This window comes from Pongo pygmaeus, chromosome 5 (assembly GCF_028885625.2).
Source record: "Pongo pygmaeus isolate AG05252 chromosome 5, NHGRI_mPonPyg2-v2.0_pri, whole genome shotgun sequence".
Lineage (NCBI taxonomy): Eukaryota > Metazoa > Chordata > Mammalia > Primates > Hominidae > Pongo > Pongo pygmaeus.
Genome location: NC_072378.2, coordinates 27260884 through 27283906, shown reverse-complemented (window position 1 = coordinate 27283906; position 23023 = coordinate 27260884). Strand labels below are relative to the sequence as shown.

Here is a 23023-nt window from a genome sequence, read left to right as displayed (position 1 = left end):
GCGAGGGTCCACGGCTTCATTCCTTAAGTCAGTGAGACCAAGAACCCACCAACTCCAGACACAGTGGGATTATAGGCACATACCACCATACCTGACTAATTTTTCTGTATAGACGAGATCTTACTATGTTGCCCAGACTGGTCTTTAACTCCTGGGCTCAAGCAACCATCCCTAGGCCTTTAGAAATGTGGTATCAAGGTATAGGGGAAGGGGAAACATTCTCGTTCTTTGAGTAGGTCTCACTCAGTCTTTTGATCAGACTAGATCTGTGGACCGGGAACTTCACACCTTTCTCAGTTTCCCCTACCCCCTTTGGTGGGACAGGATGATGAGTGGACTACAGTTGGGTATTTCCTTTCTTCCATGTGGGAGGCTAGGGATGACTGAAGTTGGGTATTTCCATTTCATAAAGTCTATTAGGCCCTGATAAAAAAGCCCAGCAGGTTAGGCTCTGGTTAAATAGGTTTGTTTTTGAGGGCTGACCTTGTGAAGAAGTACAGAATGCTGTGGCATATTTCACAATGGTTCCTTTTCTCATTCCCTCTGCTAGAAGCATGAGAGGAATTTTCTTTGATACTCAATTTGCTGAATTCCTGGAGGTAAAACTCACAAAAGTATGGGGGGGGGGTCCCCTGATGACTGGGTTGTCCTGGAGTTTTTAATCCTAGTTATCCACATTAAGTGAGATCATGTCATTTTAAGAGACTGGGCTTTAGATTGAAAGGTAAGATAAGGATAAATCAGTTTCCTTGTGATACCTACAACATAGGAGGAGGAGAAATGACCTAAATATGGTGGAACTGGAAAACTTGATTTATTCTGCTTTCCCATCACAAAAAATACTGTGCTCTTCCCTTTGTATTTATTTCTGTTTAGTTTTAGGTGACTGTTAATCAGTATAAGTTCAAGTCTAACAAAGTATACTCCAAATTATATGGCACTGCAACAAGTGTAACACCACCAAACTAACAGACATGGCAATAATATACTGAAATTATTTCTCTCTACTTCTTTAGGTGACAATAAATGGGAAATACAAATAAAATTTACAGTGACAATAAATGGAAAATACAAATAAAATTTCAATTAACTTCATCTGTTGTTGGGTTAATGACCTTGTAGTTTTAGCACAGCTGTAACAACTGGCATGTGAAGCAGTTTGAGTATGTAAAGGTCAGTAATGCTGGTTTTCATTTGCAAAATCAGTTGTTAGTTACAAATACCAAGAGCAAGGGTTCAAATAAAGTACAACATAAATTTTCATTGTAGAATCTATGATTCATATGTATATATATAGAGGAATATACACTTTTTTTTTTTAGAGAAAGAGTCGTGCTCTGTCACCCAGGCTAGAGTGCAGTGGCACAGTTATAGCTCACTGCAGCTTCAAACCCATAGGCTAAAGAGATCCTTCCAAATAGCTGGGACCATAGGCACATGCCACCATGCACAGCTTCAAATACATTTTTAATAAAAATGTTTTTATTTTATACACTTAATGGGAAATCACTAAAATGTTATATACAGGAATATTGACTGTCAGGCCTCTGAGCCCAAGCTAAGCCATCGCATCCCCTGTGACCTGCACGTATATATGCAGATGGCCTGAAGTAACTGAAGAATCACAAAAGAAGTAATATTTAAATGGCCTGTTCCTGCCTTAACTGATGGCATTCCACCACAAAAGAAGTGAAAATGGCCGGTCCTTGCCTTAACTGATGACATTACCTTGTGAAATTCCTTCTCCTGGCTCATCCTGGCTCAAAAATCTCCCCCACTGAGCACCTTGTGACCCCCACCCCTGCCCGCCAGAGAACAACTCCCCTTTGACTGTAATTTTCCTTTACCTACCCAAATCTTATAAAACGGCCCCACCCCTATCTCCCTTCGCTGACTCTCTTTTTGGACTCAGCCCGCTTGCACCCAGGTGATTTAAAAAGCTTTATTGCGCACACAAAGTCTGTTTAGTGGTCTCTTCACACTGAAGCGAGTGAAATTGACTAAAAAGGGGTGCCAGGGAACTTTATGGGAAGAAACAAATGTTCTATATGATGACTAGGGGTAGTTTTTACTCAGGAACATATATTCGTTAAAACCCACCTGTATACTTCAAAGTTATACATCAATTAAAATATTTGGAAACAAGTTATATAAATAGACCATTCAATATTATTTCTTCTTCAGATCATGCAATTTTTTTCTTTAAAACATGTACACATTCTTGTGAAGTTTGTAAATATATAGGATCCGGATCCAAATTCAGCAGCATTTATTTTTCTCTATATATGTAAACACACACACAAATATACATATACACGTTACACACACATATATGTGTATATATATTTTTCCATCTCTTGCTGCATCATTGAAGGTTGTGAACTTAAAGCAGGAACCACTGAATTTCTTCTTGGACTAAGATAGCTATTAAACACTGCGAACCCAGAAAATCTGAGACAGGTCTCAGTTAATTTAGAAAATTTTTTTCCAAGGTTGAGGATGTGCCAGTGGCACAGTCTCAGGAAGTCCTGACGACATGTGCCCAAGGTGGTCAGGGCATAGCTAGGTTTTATACATTTTAGGGAGACATGAGACATCAATGAATATATTCGAGAAGTACATTGGTTCCATCTGGAAAGGCAGGACAACTTGAAGCAAAGTTAGGAAGACTTGAAGCTGGGAGGGAGCTTCCAGGTTACAGGTAAGTGTTACATAAACAGTTACATTTTTTGAGTTCCTGATTAGCCTTTCCAAAGGAGGCAAATTAGATATGCATCTAAGCGAGCAGAGGGGTGACTTTGAATAGAATGGGAAGCAGGTTTGCCCTAAGCAGTTTCCAGCTTGAGTTTTCCTTAGTGATATTGGGGGCCCAAGATATTTTCCTTTCACAGCACTAAATGGCTAATGAGACTGACAACACCAAGTTGAATCAAATTGGCCTTGTGGTCGGAATTCTGGTTGTCTCCTCTGTTGTTTCTAATGAGAAGCTACAGGAGCTTTCTTCTTTCTACTAGTCTTTCATTAATCTTGCCTAGTTTATTTGACAATGATTTTCTAATTTTTAATTTTCCAGATTGAATTGTTTATATTTTTCCAATCCTGCTTTATTTGAATCCTCATGGCAATTTTTCATTTTGGAGCACTGAGGTTCTAGATACTTAATTCTCATTTCCGTCTGACTCAGTTGTTCACAATTCCCTTTAGATGCTCCTTGTGTCACTTGCCAGGTTGTGTTCTCACAACCATTACATTATTAACTCATTTAATCTTCATAACAATGGGTGGAAGGAGCCACTTAGGAATAATCTCAAGGCAGGAGGCACCTAAATACCTATTTTTACAAACTTCACAAGAATGTGTACGTATTTTATTATTTATTTATTTATTTTGAGAGGGAGTCTTGCTCTGTCGCCCAGGCTGGAGTGCAGTGGCGCAATCTCGGCTCACTGCAACCTCCACCTCCTGGGTTCAAGCGATTCTCCTGCCTCAGCTGCCTGAGTAGCTTCAAGCGCTCGCCATTACACCTAGCTAATTTTTTTGTATTTTTAGTAGAGATGGGGTTTCACCGTGTTGGCCAGGCTGGTCTTGATAAGGTTATAGCTTATCAATGGATGGAAACTGATTTCATTTCTATTTTAAGTATGAAGAGACTGGATCCCAGAGATGTTGTCATTTGTAATACAGAGATGTATACAAGATCAGGCAGAGGAGCTAGAGAGCACATACACACATACACCCCAATCCAAAAAATACCACAGTGAGGTAGTATAAGGAAAAAGACTGAACTGGGAATAGAAAGGGATTCTAATCCTAGTTTTGCCATTTGCTAGTTGTGAAACTTTAATAACATCTTGGGCCTGTTTCTACGGCAAGTAAGAATATGTGCTCCTGTAGCCAAATCAAGTGAATGAACTTGGGTGAGTTACTTAACCTCTCTGTGACTATTTACTCATCTGTAATGTGTTAATAATAATTCATTAATAATTCATTCATTTCAAATAGCAAAATTCTTGACAATCTTATGATTTCAGCAAACAAGATTATCTTTTTTTTAGTGAGAGTAGCAAGACAAAGGTGGGCATGTCATTGGTAAGGAAACAATAAACATTTAAAGAGAGTGATTACTGAGGCAGGAAAATAGGGCCTGGAGGCAGGGAACATAACAGCTGGTTCACACTTCAGGTATAGCAGGAAATATCTTCTCCATAGGACTTACACCTTAAATGACTGTAACTTTACTTCATCCTCTCCATTTACATAGGGCGAACCCGAAGTAACCAATTGAATCCTCTAGGGGGTATTTAAACTCCCAAAAATTTTGTAACGGTGTCTTTGAGTTCCTATGCTCGGCCCCCTCCCACACTGTGGAGTGTACTTTCACTTTCAATAAATCCCTTTGTCTCTTCCTTGCTTTGTTTGTGCGATTTGTTCAATTCTTTGTTCAAGATGCCGAGAACCTGGACTCCCTCCACCTTTAACAATTATGACACTTTACAGCTGCTACAGTATGATTTTGGTAGAAATATTGCTTGATGTTAACTTTGCAGCAGCCTGTCAGTGTCATTGAGTCTGGTTAATAGCAGGGCTGATTTTTGCCTTCTCAAATGCGATAAAACATGTAAAGTACTTAGAAGAGAGCCTGACATACAGTGTGTGCTTAATTGGCTATTTTTATTGTGGAATAAAGGTGTCTGATTTTTCTGGGACCCTGTGATTTTTAATTAGTGGTTTAATGTTTGTGTGTTATAAAAGAGATAATGAGAACCTGTTTTTGTCCTTTGCTTACTAGAGATCTGTCAATGATGTAATGCAGAGGAACTTTACAGCATACAAATTACTCACGTTATACCCTAGTCACAGTGGAAGTGTCACATAGATCGGACTCTCCAGCCACCATGCCTACACCTCCCAATTAGGATCTCAGGCCTGTGCTAGCCACGCCCCAAACCCTAAATCTCTCCAGCCGCAGACAACCCTGGGAAATGTAGTCTGCGGACAAGAGCCAGCCGGCCCACAGCCAAGCCATGCAAGCGCAGTTCTCTTCGGACAGGTAAACCCTTTGTCAGCGCGCTCCTCCGCGCGCTAAGTGTCAGTTGCAAGTCTTACCTGATAGGTGGGTAGGCACTCGCCTGTGGAGGAGCCTGAAGCTTCTAGGGGTGCCTTGCTCTTTCAAGAGAAAGCGGCCAGAAGGAGCGGGTGGGGAGCCCTGGAGAGGTGGGAGTGGAGGCTCTCTTTTATACCTGCGTCTGTCGCTGATTCCAAAAGGCGTAGGGGAGCCCGGGACGCGCCCTCCAGGCCACTGGGCGTGCAGTGTATCCTGCGGGAACCCGAGCCAGCTCGAGGCCGTGTGGGGTTGAGGGTCGTGGAAGGCTTCTAGGCGCAGTAGCGGCGGCGACTGTGGCTACTGACATTAAGAAGGGTCCCCGGGAGTTTTGCGAGAAATTAGAGTGTGACGACGGCCAGCGGGCGCTGGTCATAAAATTCCGGGCTCAGCCCGGCCTCCAGACGTCAGAAATAGGTGGTTATCTGAGAGCGAGGGACGAGGCGAACTCCCCGAGAGCCAAAAACTGGAGAAGCCGCTCCCGCTGGCTGGGACCAGGGACTCTCCTGGAAGAGGCCTAGGGTCACTAAGGAAACATAACCAGCGGTAGTGCAGGGAACGGAACCTGCGTGATGTCACAGCGGCTGGAGCAGGTAAGGTGGAGGATACGACTTTGCCTGAAGAGAGATAAGAAATAGACCAGCTCAAGAGCGAGTGTGTTCTGGGAACTGATTTGAGAAAGGAGACCTTTCCCTTTCCTCACCTGAAGGCTGAGGAAAACACACACACACACACACGCGCGCGAGTTTTCGTGAGAAAGTGGAAGAAAGCGAAATTTCACGCTTGTGTAGTAGGGGCTGTATGAAGACGACCAAAACCCCTCTCTGGGTCACTTCAAATGTACGTACCCCTTTCCCCACGCCAGCCTTTTATCTATCATAGTACAATGGAAACAGCCTGGTTTAGTTAATTTTAAAATTATCATACATAAAATTGGCATGGGGGAGGCATACTGTTCTAGAACATGTTTAGATTTGGGTAACTACCACCACAGGATACAGAGCTGTTTCATTCACTCCAGAAAACTTCCTTGTGCTACCTGTTTATATTTACACTCTTTCCCCACCCTTAACCCTGGCAGCCACTGATTGTTCTCCATCTCTATAGTTTTGTGTTTTCCAGAGTGTCATATAAGTGGAATAATACAGTATGTACGTTTTCACACTGGCTGCTCTCCCTCAGTATGAAGCCTTTAAGGTGGCCACATTATTGTGTCACTTTCTTCTTTTTTGCAGAATAATATTGTTATTGCTAAATAATATTGTATATAGATGTATCAGGTTTTTTAAAAAAAAATCTCACCTTTTGAAGGACACTTGTATCATTTCCAGATTTTAGTAATTATGAATGATGCTGCTGTAAATGTTCACCTACAGGTTTTTGTGTGAACATACATTTTTCTTGAGCCAGGATTTTGAATCCAAACAGGTCTGAATTTGAATCCTGGCTTTGAAACTTTTTGGCTCTGTGGTAACCTTGGGCAAGTTATTTAACCTTTTTGGGGGATTTAACTTTCATAGTGGGTTGTTGTGAGGTTAAATGACCCAATATATCGCAATAGTTTTCAACTCTTTTCAGACCAAGCAGACTCTTTGTATAACAAATATTTTGTAATGCCCCCATTTCTATCCAGAAATAAAATTCATTAAATTGGCAATAAGCTTAACCTACATATTTTAAAGCCATATGATGCCCTCATTCTACAATAAAGGAGAAATAAAAGAGAATACACTGCAACTCAGGCTGATAAAATGATCGAATCTCAGTAAAATTCAGAACAAAGTACCTTGATTTAGACCATAGTTGTCCTTATAGAAAATCATCATATATTAGCACTGAAAAAAAAAAAAGAAAGAAAAGAAAAAGACTCTGTGGTTGTGTGTAAAAAAAGAGTTAGGTTCTAGGCTCTGATAATTATCAATAAAATTTTTACCCATCTGAATGTCCTGCAAAACATTAAAAAATTGTTTGGGATTGTCCTGTGCTGAAGGACATTTGGGATCCCTGACTCCTACAAATTAAATGCCAGTAGTTATTTCTTCCACTAAATACAAGGACTACGTCCTGTCTGTTGAGTTCCTCTGGTTTATGTGAAACATTCAATATAATAACTAGCTCATGGCCGGGGGTGGTGGCTCACCCCTGTAATCCCAGCACTTTGGGAGGCCGAGGCGGGCAGATCATGAGTTCAGGAGATCAAGACCATCCAGGCTAACACGGTGAAACCCTGTCTCTACTAGAAATACCAAAAAAAAAAAAAAAAAAAAAAAAAAATTAGCCGGACGTGGTGGCGGGCGCCTGTAGTCCCAGCTACTCGGGAGGCTGAGGCAGGAGAATGGCGTGAACCCGGAAGACGGAGCTTTCAGTGAGCCGAGATTGTGCCACTGCACTCCATCCTGGGCGACAGAGCGAGACTCCCTCTCAAAAAATAAATAAATAACTAAATAAAAATAAAATAACTAGCTCATGGCAGCTGCAAGCGATAACATTCTAAACCTCCAAGAGGACATCCTCCATTGCTTGGATCTCTCAGGAGCTGGCTTTAACAATTTCATTTTCTTATAAACTTGTGCTTCTTAAACTTGAGTACGCATCAGAGTCACCTGGAGGATTTGTTAAACACATTGCTAAACTCACCACCAGAGTTTTTGATTCAGTAAGTCTGGGGTTGGGCCTAACAATTTGCATTTCTGGCAAGTTCCCGGGTGATGCTGATGCTGCTGATCTACAGACCATAGTTTGAGAAGCAGTGTCCTAAACCTCTTCCTTCGAATGTTTACATTCAGAGGATCTTTTAAAAATCTTACATCTTTCTTATTCCCTACAAAGTTCTGTAAAACAAGAGGAACAGTTACTCTTATCCCTATTGTTTTGTTACCGAACAAACAAAGGTTCAAGGAAGTTAGTGACTTGCTTAATGCTGTACAGCATTTTACTAACTCAGATATTAGAATTCAGGGTTCTTCAATCCCAGTGGAGTGTTTATTCCATTAACCAACACTGCCTCTGATAATAAGGGCAGTATGCCCTATGTTGAAAGGATTTGCCAAGTAATTTCTCCTATATCCTTGAAAAACCAAGGGCGACAGCATTATTTTATAGCACTTAATGATAAATTCCTCATTTTTACACTCTATTAGCTTATGTTGGCCTCCTTGTTCTTCTTAGAGCATGACAAGGATATTCCAACCTCAAGATTTTGTTTGCGGACTTTGCACTTGCTGTTTTCTCAGTCTGCCCACAGATATTTTTATGGCTTACTCTCTCTTTTTACACAAGTCCGATAAAAATGTTTCCTTCTCAGAAAAGTTTTCCCTGGCCATGCCATCTAAAATAAAGGTCTTGTTTATCCTTTTATTCTACTTTTTTGGGGATATGTTCGTAACTACTTGAGTTTATATATGCTTGTATGGTTTGGTTTAGTTTTGCTTTTTTTTTTTTTTTTTTTTTTGCTGCCCCTCTCATAGGGGCTTCATTCTGTCTTGTACTTGTTGCATCCCCAGTGCCTGTAAGAGTCCTTATCACAGAGCTGAATGACTGTGAGAATTCTATATGTTAAAATCTAAATTATTAGTTTGACACAAATTTTAGCCTAGTCTATTCATTTCATCAAACATATCAAGACTTACATATATATGCCAGGCACGGTTTTGTTATTAGGAATATAAAGATGGGAAAATCTTGATTCGTGTGTAGGGGTGGGGATGGCAAAAGATACTCCAAAAGATAATTTCAAAACAGGTAGTAAATGCTATGATAGAGTCTAGGTAACTGCTCTTGTTATCTGGAACCTACTTAAACCATGGATGGTGTCTTAGACTGCTTCTATTGCTGTAAAGGAATACCAAAGCTGGTTAATTTAGAAAGAAAAGAAGCTTATTTGGCTCATAGTTCTGTAGATTATATAAAAAGAATGGCTCCAGCATCTACTTCTGGTGATGGCTTCAAGTTGCTTCCATTCATGGTGGAAGGTGAAAGACAGCTGGCATGTGCAGAGATTACATGGCAAGAGAAGAAGAAAGAGAGAGCGGAGGGGGGGACCAGGCTCTTTTTAACAACCGGCTCTAGCCTGGCGCAGTAGCTCACACCTGTAATCCCAGCACTTTGGGAGGCCGAGGCGGATGGATCACGAGGTCAAGAGATTGAGACCATCCTAGCCAACATGGTGAAACCCATCTCTACTAAAAATACAAAAATTAGCCTAGAGTGGTGGTGGGTGCCTGTAGTCCCAGCTACTCAGGAGGCTGAGGCAGGAGAATCGCTTTATCCCGGGAGGCGGAGGTTGCAGTGAGCCAAGATTGTGCTACTGCACTCCAACCTGGCGACAGAGTGAGACTCCATCTCAACCAAAAAAAAAAAAAAAAAAAAAAATCAGCTCTTGCAGGAACTAATAGAGTGAGAACCTTATTATGGGGGACAATACCAAGCCATTCATGAGGGATGCGCCGCCATGATCCAAAGCTTCCCATTAGGCCCACCTCCAAAATTGGGAATTGAATTTCAACAAGAGGTTTGGGAAGACAAACATTCAAACTATTGAGAATGCAATGCCTGTGGCCTTTCTGTGGTCATGAGGTGGCAAGGAATGTTTGGTTGCCTTTACTTCCTGGAGCTGAAGATTCAGTTGGTATGACTTCAGAAACATACCATGTATGTGGATTTCTAGATCAGTGCTATGTAATATAACTTTTGTGGATATTTTTGATGTATACATTGCTCAGTACAGTAGCCACTAACCACATTAGCTATTGAGCACTGAAATGTGACTATTGCAATTGAAGAATTAAGTCTTTTATTTAATTTTAATTTAAATAGCTACATGTGGGGAATGGCTACCATATTGGAGAGTGTACTTCTAGAATATCAAGTGGTTGCTATAGACACAAGCTGACTTCTTCATAGCTCCTCTCTTCCCTCAGAGCCACTGTCTCAAGACTCTGCCCTTCTTCAAGAGAAGAGCCCAGAAGAAGAGAGAATGACTGCTAGGCCCTTGATGGCTGGATTCAGGGTGAGTAGGATTTTCTTTTCATTTCCTGAAATATCTTATATTTTCTACTTTCATTCTTGTGGTTTGGGGCCCAAAAAACTTCAATTCAGTCACTTGAATTCCAGATATTTTATTTTCTAGGAACCAAGGCCTATTCTCTTTGATCATGAATTTTATAAGGTTGGTTGTCTATTGCCGCCTGCCTTCCCATAATGTTTTTGTTTTTGTTTGTTTGTTTGTTTCTGGTAACTAGCATAGCATTTAGTAACCAGCATTTGATAACTAGCATAGCAGGCAGGCTCTCAATTAGGCATTGTCTGTGGTATTCAGTTCTTCAGCAGCCTTGTCTAACCAAGGAGTTAAGGAAGAATTCAGGGAAACACACACAGCCATTTTAAGTGGTAAAGAGAAAACATCCCATAGGAGTTCAGAGAAGGAGAGTGTGATTTGGAGGATTTTATGAAGGGGTGGAATTTTGGAGTGCACTGAGATATGGTTGCAATTTGGTCAAAGGAGAACTGAGGGATTTTAAGGGGAGAAAATATAAGACAAAACTTAGAGGTAGAAGAGACCGTGTCTTCTATGGGGCAATGGGTAGTAGCCATATATTAAAATTTTTAAGGGTGAAATTTGCTGTGCTAAGTAGGACTAAGGGTTTGACTTTGTCGTAGAGCTGATTGTGAATTATTAGAAACTTTTGAAAAAAAAATGCCATGACACAGCTTGTTTTGGTAAGGGACAGTAATGGTTTGGTTTAGATTTAGGGGATGAAAGAGAAAGGAATTAAAAGTAACTCCAGTTAAGAAAACCTAGAATATCTAAGAGGAATAAGGTGCTTTGGAAGAGACACCAGTGTGCTGTGGAGGGGACATGGGTGGGAAACTAATTGGGGTAAGTTAGCATTGTAAATAGATTATGTTAAGGCATATAAGACAAGTTGAAAATGTCATAGGATCCTTGGGTTATTGCTTCGCCAGCCAGAAGCCTCTATGGCCAGCAGCTCCTTCTGCCTGAGTAATTGAGTATTGGTTTTACCACTGGGCTTGTTCCACCCACTCAGCCTGGCAGGCTGCGCTCAACTCACACTACTGTCTCAGATCCCACATCTGCCAAGGGTGAGCCACACAGCAAGAGGTGTGTGGGCAAGTGAGCATGGGGTCTGGCCAGTGAGCACAACCAAGCACGCTGGCTGCTGTGGTGGTGCAAGTAGCTCCATGCAAGGCTGCAGCTGGAACAGATGTACCGCATGCAATGGAAGTACTTCCACGGTGGGCACCCATGTCTGGACAAGGGGAAAGCAATGACTTCTGGAAGCTTGGAGATGCCAGGAGCCACAGAGACCGAAAGAGGGTGTCATAGTGCTGGCTCAGGGAGTCTCTAGATCTAGGCTCACTTAAGGGCTGCAGCTCTTCTTTTCATTGTCTGCAATGTGGCAAGTGGGGAGGCGTGTTTCAACCCTGTTTGTGTTACAGCTTTTTCAGTCCTTCCATTTGGCGGGTCCCAAGTTTTTGGCCCATGATTGGTCCATGTCCAGGAAGAATGAGGTATGTGGACAACTGGAGGGTGAGCAAGGTGGAGAGGAGCTTCATTGAGTGACAGAACAGCTCTCAGGAGACCCAAAGTGGGTGGCTTCTTTCCGCAGACAGGTTGTCTACATGAGTGTCCAGCTGTCAGCAGAGAGGAGATCTGCAGTGGGTAGCTCGTTTCCGCAGGCAGGTCCTCCCGATGTCTGTTTGAATCTGACTGAGTCTGAGGTTTTTATGAGCTCAGAAGGGAGGAAGTGCATGCCGATTGGTCCATGGGTGGCCACGGGTGGCTGGAAAAAGCGCCAGAAGTTCTCACTTAAGGCCAGGCTGTGGACTGCAGCCAGAACTGACAGCCCAGCTCCCATGCATTAGGCCATCCCTGGCTTGAAAGTGGGGCTTCAAAGGGGACCCACCCCTTTCCACCCAGGAGCCTGTCTGCCCCCTGCCACCATCAATTATGTCCTCCATGGTGCCCAGGCTGTTCGTGCTGGGCCTGAAGGCCCACACTGAGCCACCCTCAACCTGGCTCCAGCCTCCTTCCCATGCTCTTCAGTGCCCAAAGTCCGGAGCGGGGAAAGCTGGCAGGGGATGGCATGTCAGCACTGCCCTGAGCACACCTGGTCAGGTCGTGACTGCACCCAGGCTCAGCCTCAACTTTGCTGTAAAATCAGAGTGGATGCCAGGACCAGGGAGATGCCAAGCAGTGGGAGCAGGCACTTTGGAGCCTGTGGAGGACAGGGCTTCCAGGGCCCACAAGAGCACAGGGATACCCAGGTCCACAGCCACAGCTGGGCAGCTGCAGCTGTTCCTGGAAGAGTGGGGTTCCTACCCCGCCAACTTTCATGTTGAATTATAATCCCCAGTGTTGGAGGAGGGGCCTGGTAGGAGGTGATAGATCATGGGGGCAGATATCCACCTTGCTGTTCTTTTGACAGTGAGTGAGTTCTCACAAGATCTGGTTGTTTAAAAGTGTGTGGCACCTCCCCTTTCTCTCTCTCTTCCTCCTTCTCCAGCCAGGTAAGGCATGCCTGCTTCCCCTTCACCTTCCACCATGATTGTAAGTTTTCTGAGGCCTCCCCAGGTGTGCTTCCTGTACAGCCTGTGGAATGGTGAGTCAATTAAATTTATTTTCTTTATAAATTAACCTGGTCTTAGGTAGTTCTTTGTAGCAATGCAAGAACAGACCAGTAAATAATATACAATGTATTTATGTAGCGAGTGTATTGTTTTTTTTTGAGTATGCTCTATGTAGGCAGAGTTTTTCTTTTCTTTTTGTTTTGTTTTGTTTTTTAGTCTCTTTCACTGTTATATCACTGTGCCTAGAGTATTTAGCATATAGTACTCGTTAAACTTGTGTTGAATAAGTGTTGAATGATTTAAAACAATTAAAAGTTTATGATCTCCAACCTCAAAATGCCTCCTTGATAATCTTGGCAGTCCCTAACACTTCTGTGGAAAACTTAATTTGATATATTAATTTTAATCTTCATCTGGCTGAATTTTAAGGTTTTCTCTTGAAAATCTTACATTTTCTTACAGACTTTCAAACTATGTTTTTAGTAGTTGCTCTAGGGATTACAATATATATCGTTACTTCCTCACAATCTTCTTAGATTTAATGTGTCACTTCACAAAAAAATGTGGAAGCCTTGCAACTATATGTGTTCAATTATGACACCTCATTCTTTTTGTTCTGCTTGTTGTTCTGTGTGTTAAATCTACATATGTTATAAGTTGTTCAAGAAAATGTTATGTATATATTTTAAATAGTTATATGTATTATAAAGAAATAAAGACAAAAGCAGCCAGGCGTGGTGGCTCATGTCTGTAATCCCAGGACTTTGGGAGACCAAGACAGGTGCATCGCTTGAGCTCAGGAGTTCAAGACCAGCCTAGCCAACATGGTAAAACCCTGTCTCTACTAAAACTTAAAAAAAAATACCTAGGCCTGGTGGTGCATGCCCGTAGTCCCAGCTACTTGGGTGGCTGAGGTGGGAGGATCATTTGAACCCAGGGTCAGAGGTTGCAGTGAGCCGAGATTGTGCCACTGCACTCCAGCCAGGATGACAGAGAAAAACCCGTCTGAAAAAAGAAAAAGAGGAAAAAAATAAAGATAAAAGCAAACTTTTAAAAACAAATTTTAATTTGCCCAATGATTTCTAAATGCTTTTTATTTCTCTATTTCTTTTTGGGAATCAGAATTTCTATCTGGTGTGATTTCCCTTCATCCAGAACTTTCTTAATTATTTCTGCATTAATCAAACAAAATCCACAGTGTCACTCCATCTATTTAGCCACTCTAGCCAGAGTCCAGAAATCCATCTTTATAATCCCCTTCCCTTCATCTGTGTATCCAGGTTGCCATCAAACCTTGTCAAATTTATTTCCAAAATATATTTCAAATCTATCACTTCTTTCTGTCTTTACTCGCTTTATCTTTAATTCATGTCCTCATCATTTCTTGCCTAGATTCCTGGAGCATCCACACAAATATTTTTCCATGTCCATTCTGGCCCTTCTACTTCTACTTACTCCACCTACTGCCAGAAGGGTCTTTTGCAGCTCTCAAATTTGATTTTGTCACCTTTTTGCTTACGACTCTTAAATGGCTCCCTAATGCTGTCAGGATAAAGATGCCATACTTTTTGCATGGCCTGTGAGCCTCATGTGGCTGGCCTCTAATTTTCAGTCTCAGTTCTTCCCCCGTTCTTCATGTATACCTTCTTTGCTCTATTCACATTGGCCTTCTTTCAATCTCTCTTCCTCCCCATTCCCCCTGTCATGATGGTGCCTTCACACTTGCTATTTCCTCTGCTTGGTGTGATTTTCTTTACTTTTTTCACCAAGGCAATGCCTATCCATCCTTCCAAAATGAGTTCAAGCAATGCCTTCTGATATGAACCTCCACTAACACAATGTCCAGGTCAGATGCCCTTATTAAAGGTTCTCATAACATCATGTGACTCTTTTTTTTGAGACAGAGTATCGCTTTGTTACCCAGGCTGGAGTGCAGTGGCACGATCTCGGTTCTCTGCAGCCTCTGCCTCCCGGGTTCGAGCAATTCTCCTGCCTCAGCCTCCCAAGTAGCTGGGATTACAGGCATGCGCCACTATGCCTGACTAATTTTTGTATTTTTAGTAGAGACAGGGTTTCACCATGTTGACCAGGCTGATCTCGAACTCCTGACCTCAGGTGATCTGCCCACCTCAGCCTCCCAAATTGCTAGGATTACAGGCGTGAGCCACTGTGCCCAGCCATGTGACTCTTTTTTAAAAGACATTTGTAACAGTTACAATTTTATATTTGTGTGTGATTGTTTGGTTATCATTTACTAGACACTCAGCTCTATGAAATCATGTGCTATTTCTGATTTTTGTTTAGCATTGTATTTTCAGTGCCTAGCGCAGTGCTCAATAAATACATGTTGAATGAATAAATGTTTATTAGTTCGATCACTTATTCAAAACAAAAGTATCCTAAAAATGCTTTGAGGGAGAAAACTAATCAGTAGGCATTGCGATAACTGTAAAATTTGCTTTTTTATTAATAAAATTGATCAACTTTAAATATAAATACTTGACAATATTCAATTTTGTACTCTGTAAACTCAAGAATGCTTCCCAGGAAAAGACTTTTCTCTGTTTTTCAAAATTTGATAATACATATACTTTGTCAATCTATCTTCCTTTAACAAACCTTATATTTGCTTTATAATAATCGATGCATTTGAGTACATAATACATGTAATACCCGATACTTTGTAAATTCTTTTGCATTACACGAATATTGTTTGTGTCTAAAAGAAAAGGCTTTGCAGCATATTTTAGATCCTACGTTTCTGCCCCAATAGAGACTAATGAAGAGTCACATATTCATCTATGACTTATTGTACCCACACTATGTACCAGGCACTCAAGCATGTCAAGACATTATTGTTGAATGACAAATAATGTAATTCAATATGAATAGCAAATAATATCATTCAAGATGAATAACATTCTTGTTATTCATTCTAGTCTTTCACTAAAAGTAATGTTAACTTTTAGATAGTGAGTTCTATATTCTTGGCTCTGTTCTAAGTGCTTTACGTTAACTCATTTAATCCTTGTAATAAGCCTGAGATATAGGACTTGTTATTGTCCCCATTTTGTAGATGAGACAGAGTTTAACTGCCCAAGATTCTATAGTTGGTAGGTGGTAAACCTGGGATTTGAATCTAGGTCTAGCTCTAGAGTCTACACTGTTAAATAAGGTTTACTACCCACTAAAGAGATTTCTTGATCTCTTCATGGGTCTCCCTAGAAGTTTAAAAAAGACTACTTATGGGCCAGGTGCAATGACTCAGGCCTATAATCCCAGCACTTTGGGAGGTCAAGGTAGGTGGATCACCTGAGGTCAGGAGTTTGAGACCAGCCTAGCCAAGAGGCCAGCCTGGCCAATATGGTGAAACCCCGTCTCTACTAAAAATACAAAAATTAGCTGGGCATGGTGGTGGGCACCTGTAATCCTAGCTACTCAGGAGGCTGAGGCAGGAGAATTGCTCGAACCTGGGAGGCGGAGGTTGCAGTGAGCCAAAGATTGCACCATTGCACTCCAGGCTGGGTGACAGAGCAACTCCGACTCAAAAAAAAAAAGACTGCTTATGATCTCTTTTGAAGTCCTTCTTGTGTTCTATTTCCTCTAGGAAACCTTTCCTTATTCAGGCTGATTTACTTTAATGTTAGCACTTATTGTTTTAACTATACTATTTGTCATTGGTTTATATTATTTTATTATTTACCTACTTTATGCATACAAATTTTTTTTTTTTTTTTTTGGAGATAGGGTCTCATTCTGTCACCCCAGGCTCACTGCAGCTTCAAACTCCTGGGCCCAGGTGATCCTCCTACCTCAGCCTCCCGAGTAACTGAGACCACCCATGTGTGCCATCATGCCTGACTAATTTTTTGTATTTTTTGTAGAGACAGGGTTTCACCACCTTGCCCAGGCTGGACTCAAGTGATCTGCCCGCCTTGGCCTCCCAAAGTGCTGGGATTACAGGTATGAGCCACCATGCCTGGCCTACAAATCTTTTTTGCCCAAAATTTTAAGATAAAAGGCCAGGATAATGTCTCAAATTTATTTTATAGTTCCAAGAAAATTGGATTATGATGTGTAACACATAGTGAGTGCTCAACAAATATGTGATGTAACTTGATACTCTTTCTTTCATTTCCCCCAATTTGGTTACCTTCATCTATTACTTTGGATGCATATGAGTATAATTGCTTCTGGTGTTAATGCAAATATATTTGGTTTTTAGTTACCAAAGACGTTGGAAGAGGTGGCTATGGACATCACCTGGGAGAAGTGGAAGCAAATGGACCCTGTTCAGAAATCCATATACAGGAACATGTTGGAAAAATATAGAAACCTGGTTTTGCTAGGTAAAGGTTAAAGGTTACTTTCTTTCTGCATGTTAGAATATTTTCATGCAGTGTTTTGTCATCTTTAGTTGTTAATAGTCATGGCAAGTGTAATGTGGTGGCTCAGAATGTGGGTTTTGGAGAGGAGACCTGAGTCCAAGTCCTGGCTCTGCTAAGTTAAAAACCCTTAGGGTTTTAAAAACCTTCTGAGGCCATTCGCTATATAAATGGGGCTAAAAATAACATATTATAAAATCCTAAAAAAAACTGTTTCTTCAGGATTTCTTGTAAAAGACAGAATAAAATAAGTGATTGGCATAAAAGTCCTGATATAGTATAAGGACTTGGTAAATGTTAGCTGTTGCTGCTTTTCCTATTATTATTGCCATTATTGTGTTTATTATTATTTGCATACTTTACTGCGTTTGGCTTGGATTTGAAGGATCAGGTTCATTTCTGAGTTCAGAAACAAGTGTTTCTCCTCCCTGTTTATGACAAAAGGTGTGACCCATGCAGATTTGGAAAGTGATTGCTAGGATTTACTTTACTTTCCTGAATTCTGACCCTGTAATTTGTGTTTGTCTCTCACCACTGTATTGTAAATATACTTATGAAGGACATGACTCCTTTTCTTTGAGAATCTGAGGACCTCTTCTTAGCCCTCTTTTATCTTTGCAGGTAAAATTGATCCAGTTCACTGTCTTTTATGAAATCATCTCTTCATGATGTGCATGACAGTGTAAAGCTCTGATTCATCTAATCTTCTAAGAACTCCATAGGTACCTTTCATAGTTTTTGTTCCTGCCTCTTAATATTAGATGTCTATGAAATGTCATCTCTATAGTGGTTATTTCAGTTTACAGGTTGAATATTCCTCTTAGTATTTATGTCTATAATTATTTAAAAAGTGGATATTCACTATCAAACACTTATTTTTCCAAGTATAGGATATTGGCTTGACCAACATAGAGAAACCCCATCTCTACTAAAAGTACAAAAAATTAGCCAGGCGTGGTGGTGCATGCCTGTAATCTCAGCTACTGGGGAGGCTAAGGCAGGAAAATCACTTGAACCCGGGAGGCAGAGGTTGCAGTGAGCCGAGATCACGTCATTGCACTCCAGCCTGGGTAACAAGAGCGAAACTCCATCTCAAAAAAACAAAAAAGATCACATTGTCAGCAGTATGTAGGACTGAAAAGGCACCAAACAAGAAGCCTACCCCTTATGTCACACACATAGTAGGACTTGGGATTTAAGCTCAGGATATTCTGAGTCTCTAGCCATTATCTTTTTACTATATTGGACTCTTCTTGGGGCAGCAGTAGAGACTAAGAGCTTGGACTCTGGAGTTTGACTTATGCGTACCTTAGACAAGTAACTTCAGTATTCTGAACCTCCCTTGAAATTGACATTCTATTTTCTCATTTATAGGCTTGTTAGGAAGATTTGATATGTTGATATTGTAAGTCAACCTAGCATAAACTCAATTAATATTAGCTATAAACCAAAAACTTCATCAAAGTTCTTTCCCTTTTTTCTAAGACATGAAATGATAACTCTGAAGACAACATGTGCAGACAGGAGAAAATAGATAAATAATGTACAGCACTGCTGTTAAGTGCTAAAATTAGAAGTTAAAATAGTAAGTTGTAAGAAATCAGGGAAACTGGAGAGTTAGGAATGTTGTGGGACTAGTGTCATTTGAGTGGTGCTCCAAAGTAGTGTCAAGAATTAGATGGGCAAAAGAAAGAAGAAAGGGCTTTTTGCACAGGAGAAGCAATAATAAAGTATTGTTTGCTGTTATTGTTTTTGTTTTTGCTTTTCTTTTTTTAATAGACCAGTGTGATAATAAATAAATTAGAGTTAAAATGAGAAATGAGTGTTGAATGTTAGGAGTATAGCTAACAAAATCATTAATTTTTATGTGTAATATATGCCAGAATCTAGGGGACACATTGAAAACAAATGGTTTAGTAAAAATCTACATATTGAATGGAGAGACCCTCACCTCAATTTTTCCTTCTACTGGACTTCTACATCCTACTCCCTTTCAGGTAGAAGGTTAAAGTGATTCATTCTGAGGAAATTAATCAGCCTAAGATAAAAGAACTGTAGGTGCCAATATTTGGGCATCCTCTAATAAATCAGCCAGGTCCCTTCCCAGTCATCCTGCAATGAAACCCATTATAAATCATGACTTTACAAACAATTTTCAGTCATCATATTAGTATAATAACTCTCTCTGAAGAATAAATCCAGAGTGAAGGACTACTTTTTAATATGCTGAAGAAGAAGAGCTATCCTTTTTTCCCTGTGCTTTATGTTACTTGCCTCTTTATCCATGACTGAAAGTGAAAAATAATGTAGATTTGTCATTAGAAAGACCTAATAATTATTTTTTCATTTCAAAAGAGTAAATTTCCCCCTTTTCATCCTTTCCTTTGTCATTAAACCTAGAGTTTATGCTCTTTTTATATCAAGTGTAAAGCAATAACATTAGCAGTTACTTGACAAAGAATAATTGCTAAAAGTATTACTTTGTACAAGTACTAAAAAATCTAATATAAAAGCTTATTGAAAATAAAAAGCTCTTAGTATTTTTTAAGATAATAGTTTCAATGCCAAGTAAGTAGTTTTCTCGTAGGATAATTTCTAAAAAGCATTTCTCTCTGATAACAGTTTTCATTTCTTAATCCCTGTTCATTGTTTCTCTTTTCTAATATTCACCATTTAGTTTTTTCCCTAATCATTCTTCTCACCTGACAGAATGTTTGCTTCATTCCCATTGATTGCATTATGCCCTGTATCAGACACTTTCACACCACTAGTATTTCCATCTCACTCCTCCCTAGATTACTATCTTATAGTCCCAGTATTTATAGTCTCAGTATTTTATGTTCTCAGACTCTGCAATTTCATTATTCCATTCCTAATATAGCAGCTTCTTTTCTCCCTCATTTGGCACATAGTAGAGTCATATTTTTGTGTCTTTTAGATGGGAAGCTTGAACCTGGGACCAAGACGTCAAGAGTAGAGCAGCAGGACATTTCAAAAGAAGATTAATCTCAAGGATTAGAGATGGAAGAATTTTCAAAGAGAAAGTCTGTACCAGAAGAAATCTGGAAATCTAGAGGCCAATTTAAGAATCAGCCGCTAAACAAGGAGAATAATCTAGGGCAAGAGATAGCTACCTGCACAAAAATTCCTACCAGAAAAAGAGATATAGAATCTAATGAATTTGTGAAAAATTTTACTGTAAGATCAATACTTGTTACAGAGCAAAGAGATCCTATGGAAGAGAATTGTCATAAATATGGTACATGTTGAAAGATGCTCAAACAAAACTCAGATTTAATTATACAAAGAAAGTATGATGAAAAAAAACCTTGTAAATATAGTAAATGTGGGAGAACCTTCAGGGGCCATGTCACTCTTGTTCAGCACCAAAGAACTCATTGTGGAGAGAAACCCTATGAATGTACTGAGTGTGGAAAGGGATTTAATCAGACTTCCCACTTAAGAAATCATCAGAAAACTCTTTCAAGAGAAAAGCCCTACAAATGCAGTGAGTGTGGGAAGGCCTTCAGTTATTGCTGAGTTCTTACTCAACATCAGAGAATTCACAATGGAGAGAGACCTTATGAGTGTACTGAATGTGGCAAGACATTCTGTCGTAGGACATGCCTTACTCAGCATTAAAGAATTCACACTGGTGAGAAGCCCTATACATGTCTTGAATGTGGAAAGGCTTTTAGTCAGAACACACATCTTACTCTACATCAGAGAATCCATACTGGAGAGAAACCTTTTGAATGCAATGAATGTGGTAGGTCCTTTAGTCAGAGTGCACATCTTACTCAACATCAAGGAATGCATACAGGAGAAAAATCCTATCAATGTAATGAATGTGAGAAAGCCTTCCATGATCACTCAGCTCTTATTCAACGTCATCTTGTCCATACTGCAGAGAAACCCTATGAATGTCATGACTTGGGAAAGCTTTCAGTTACTGTTCAGACCTCATTCAACATCAGAGAATGCACACTGGAGAGAAACCATACAAATGCAATGAATGTGGGAATGCCTTTAGTGATTGTTCAGCCCTTATTCAGCACCAAAGAACTCACACTGGAGAAAAGCCTTATGAATGTAAGCAATGTGGAAAAGCCTTTAGCAGAAGCACATCCTTACGCAACATCAGGGAAGTCATGCAGGAGAGAAACCATATAAATGCAATGAATGTGAGAAAACTTTCAGCCTGAGTTCATTCCTTACACAGCATATGAGGATTCAGACTGGAGAAAAATCCTACAAATGTAATGACTGTGGAAAAGCTTTTAGTGACTGCTCAGGACATTTTCAGAGAACTCACACTGGAGAGAAGCCCTGTGAATGTAATGACTGTGGGAAACCTTTCAGTTTCTGTTCAGCCCTAATTCAACATAAGAGAATTCATACCAGAAAGAAGCCCTATAAATGCACTGACTGTGGAACAGCCTTCAGTGATTGGTTAGCACTTGTTCAACATCAGATAACTCACACTGAAGAAAAGCCGTATAAATGTACTGAATGTGGAAAAGCCTTCAGTCGGAGTACAGACCTCAAAAATCACCAGAAAACTCATACTAGTGAAAAATCCTATAAATGTAATGAATGTAGAAAGGCCTTTAGTTACTGCTCTGGTCTTATTCAACGTCAGGTCATTCATACTGTAGAAAAACCTTATGAATGCAGTAAATGTGGCAAAGCCTTTAGGCAGAGGAAAGATCTTAAAAAACATCAGAAAATGCATACCGAAGAGAAACCCTATGAATGTAATGAATGTGGAAAAGCCTTTTAGCCAGAGCACATATCTTACAAAACACCAAAAAATTCATAGTGAAGAGAAATCAAATATACATACTGAGTGTGGGGAAACCATTAAACAAAACTCTTCTTTTTTACAACAATAAAAACCTCACACTGGAGAGGTTCTCTGAATGCCTTAAGAATTTGGTTAATATGGAGACCCTTCCCGGGGAAAGAGAAGGAAGGTCATGGAAACTGTTGACCACTTAGAATGATCACATGGTTTAGTGGAGAGAGCATGATTCTGGGTTTTAAAAGTCGTGGATCTCAATCTCAGCTCCTATTACTAACTAGATCTTTTACTTTGGGGTAAGTCACTTCATATCTTTAGGCCTTAATTTCCTCATCTGAAAAACTGGAATGCCTGATTTGTTGAACTTTAAGATCCTCAATTATTATATTTACTAGGAATTCAAGTTTCTATAGATGTGGTTCAGAATTGTGACTTACTTATTGTACATCAGGTGTGATTCACAAGTGAGCTTGTAGTAGTTATTAAGAAGTCAATAAAGATATAGAGCACGTGTCATGTAGCTGTTTATTACCCTTGCATTACTTTTCTAAAATACATGTCACAAATATTGAAGAAAACTAAGAGATAAAGTGGTATAAGTTCTATGAATTATTACATTAGGGGTTTGAGATCCTTTCCTTGATTAAGAATATGGTATTAGATAAAAACTGAGAAAAAAAGAATCACATTGTTGACAGATAAAGACTAAGTTACCTGGATTTCATTCAAGCCCAATCTTGCAATATAAACCTCTGCTAAGTTGAATATGGCAGTCATCATGTTCCAGCTGAGAAGGGGCTGGAAAACATTACTTAATCAAGTATCTAGAAAGGATGAAATTGGAAAGTACATTTGTTATTTCCACACCTAAATATGTAAAGGCCATGTAAATGAGAGTACATTTTGAGATCTAATATGTCTAGAAAAGTCTGTTGTCTTTTTCCTATGGTTACAGAGACAATGGCCTGAAAATATGAAGATTTAGCTCAGAAGCCTGTAATTTACAATTGATCATCTAGGGACAGGAAAAATCCACTTGTTATGGAACTTATCCAGCGTGTGGCTTTGGAGGCTTAGTGCAGACTCACTGAGTTTGGAGTTTGTTTTGGTGTCCAGGACTACTGCTTACACATAAGGATAAAT

The 23023-nt window shown here is 40.1% G+C and overlaps 2 protein-coding genes across 21 annotated transcripts in view; one reads left to right on the top strand and one right to left on the bottom strand.

The window, feature by feature from the left end:
* The window catches only part of ZNF391 (zinc finger protein 391), an 83173-nt gene extending 77527 nt beyond the window's left edge, over nt 1-5646 (bottom strand). The window contains exon 1 of one of the 2 annotated variants that reach the window (XM_054490590.2): nt 5107-5646. The gene's annotated coding sequence lies outside the window, so the exon portion shown is untranslated. The remainder of the gene's footprint in view (nt 1-5106) is intronic. The other variant, XM_054490589.2, reaches the window with a different exon arrangement.
* LOC129038058 (zinc finger protein 79-like) lies at nt 3396-22383 on the top strand. 19 transcript variants are annotated; one of them, XR_008503053.1, is made up of 8 exons: nt 5580-5941; nt 10021-10109; nt 11561-11632; nt 12628-12723; nt 16576-16654; nt 16917-17040; nt 17698-17798; nt 20015-22383. XR_008503053.1 is itself a non-coding variant. In XM_054490596.1 (5 exons), the coding sequence occupies exon 5, from the start codon at nt 21302-21304 to the stop codon at nt 21857-21859; it is 558 nt and encodes a 185-aa protein (XP_054346571.1). In that variant the 5' UTR covers nt 5164-5694; nt 10021-10109; nt 16917-17040; nt 17698-17798; nt 20015-21301; the 3' UTR covers nt 21860-22383. The 19 variants fall into 19 exon arrangements, 3 of the variants coding, with proteins under 3 accessions (XP_054346573.1, XP_054346571.1, XP_054346572.1); XR_010126604.1 differs by lacking the exons at nt 5580-5941; nt 11561-11632 and adding an exon at nt 3396-5050; XR_008503052.1 differs by lacking the exon at nt 5580-5941 and adding an exon at nt 3396-5050 and having other exon boundaries at nt 11561-12723.
* The last annotated feature ends 640 nt before the right edge of the window (nt 22384-23023 follow it).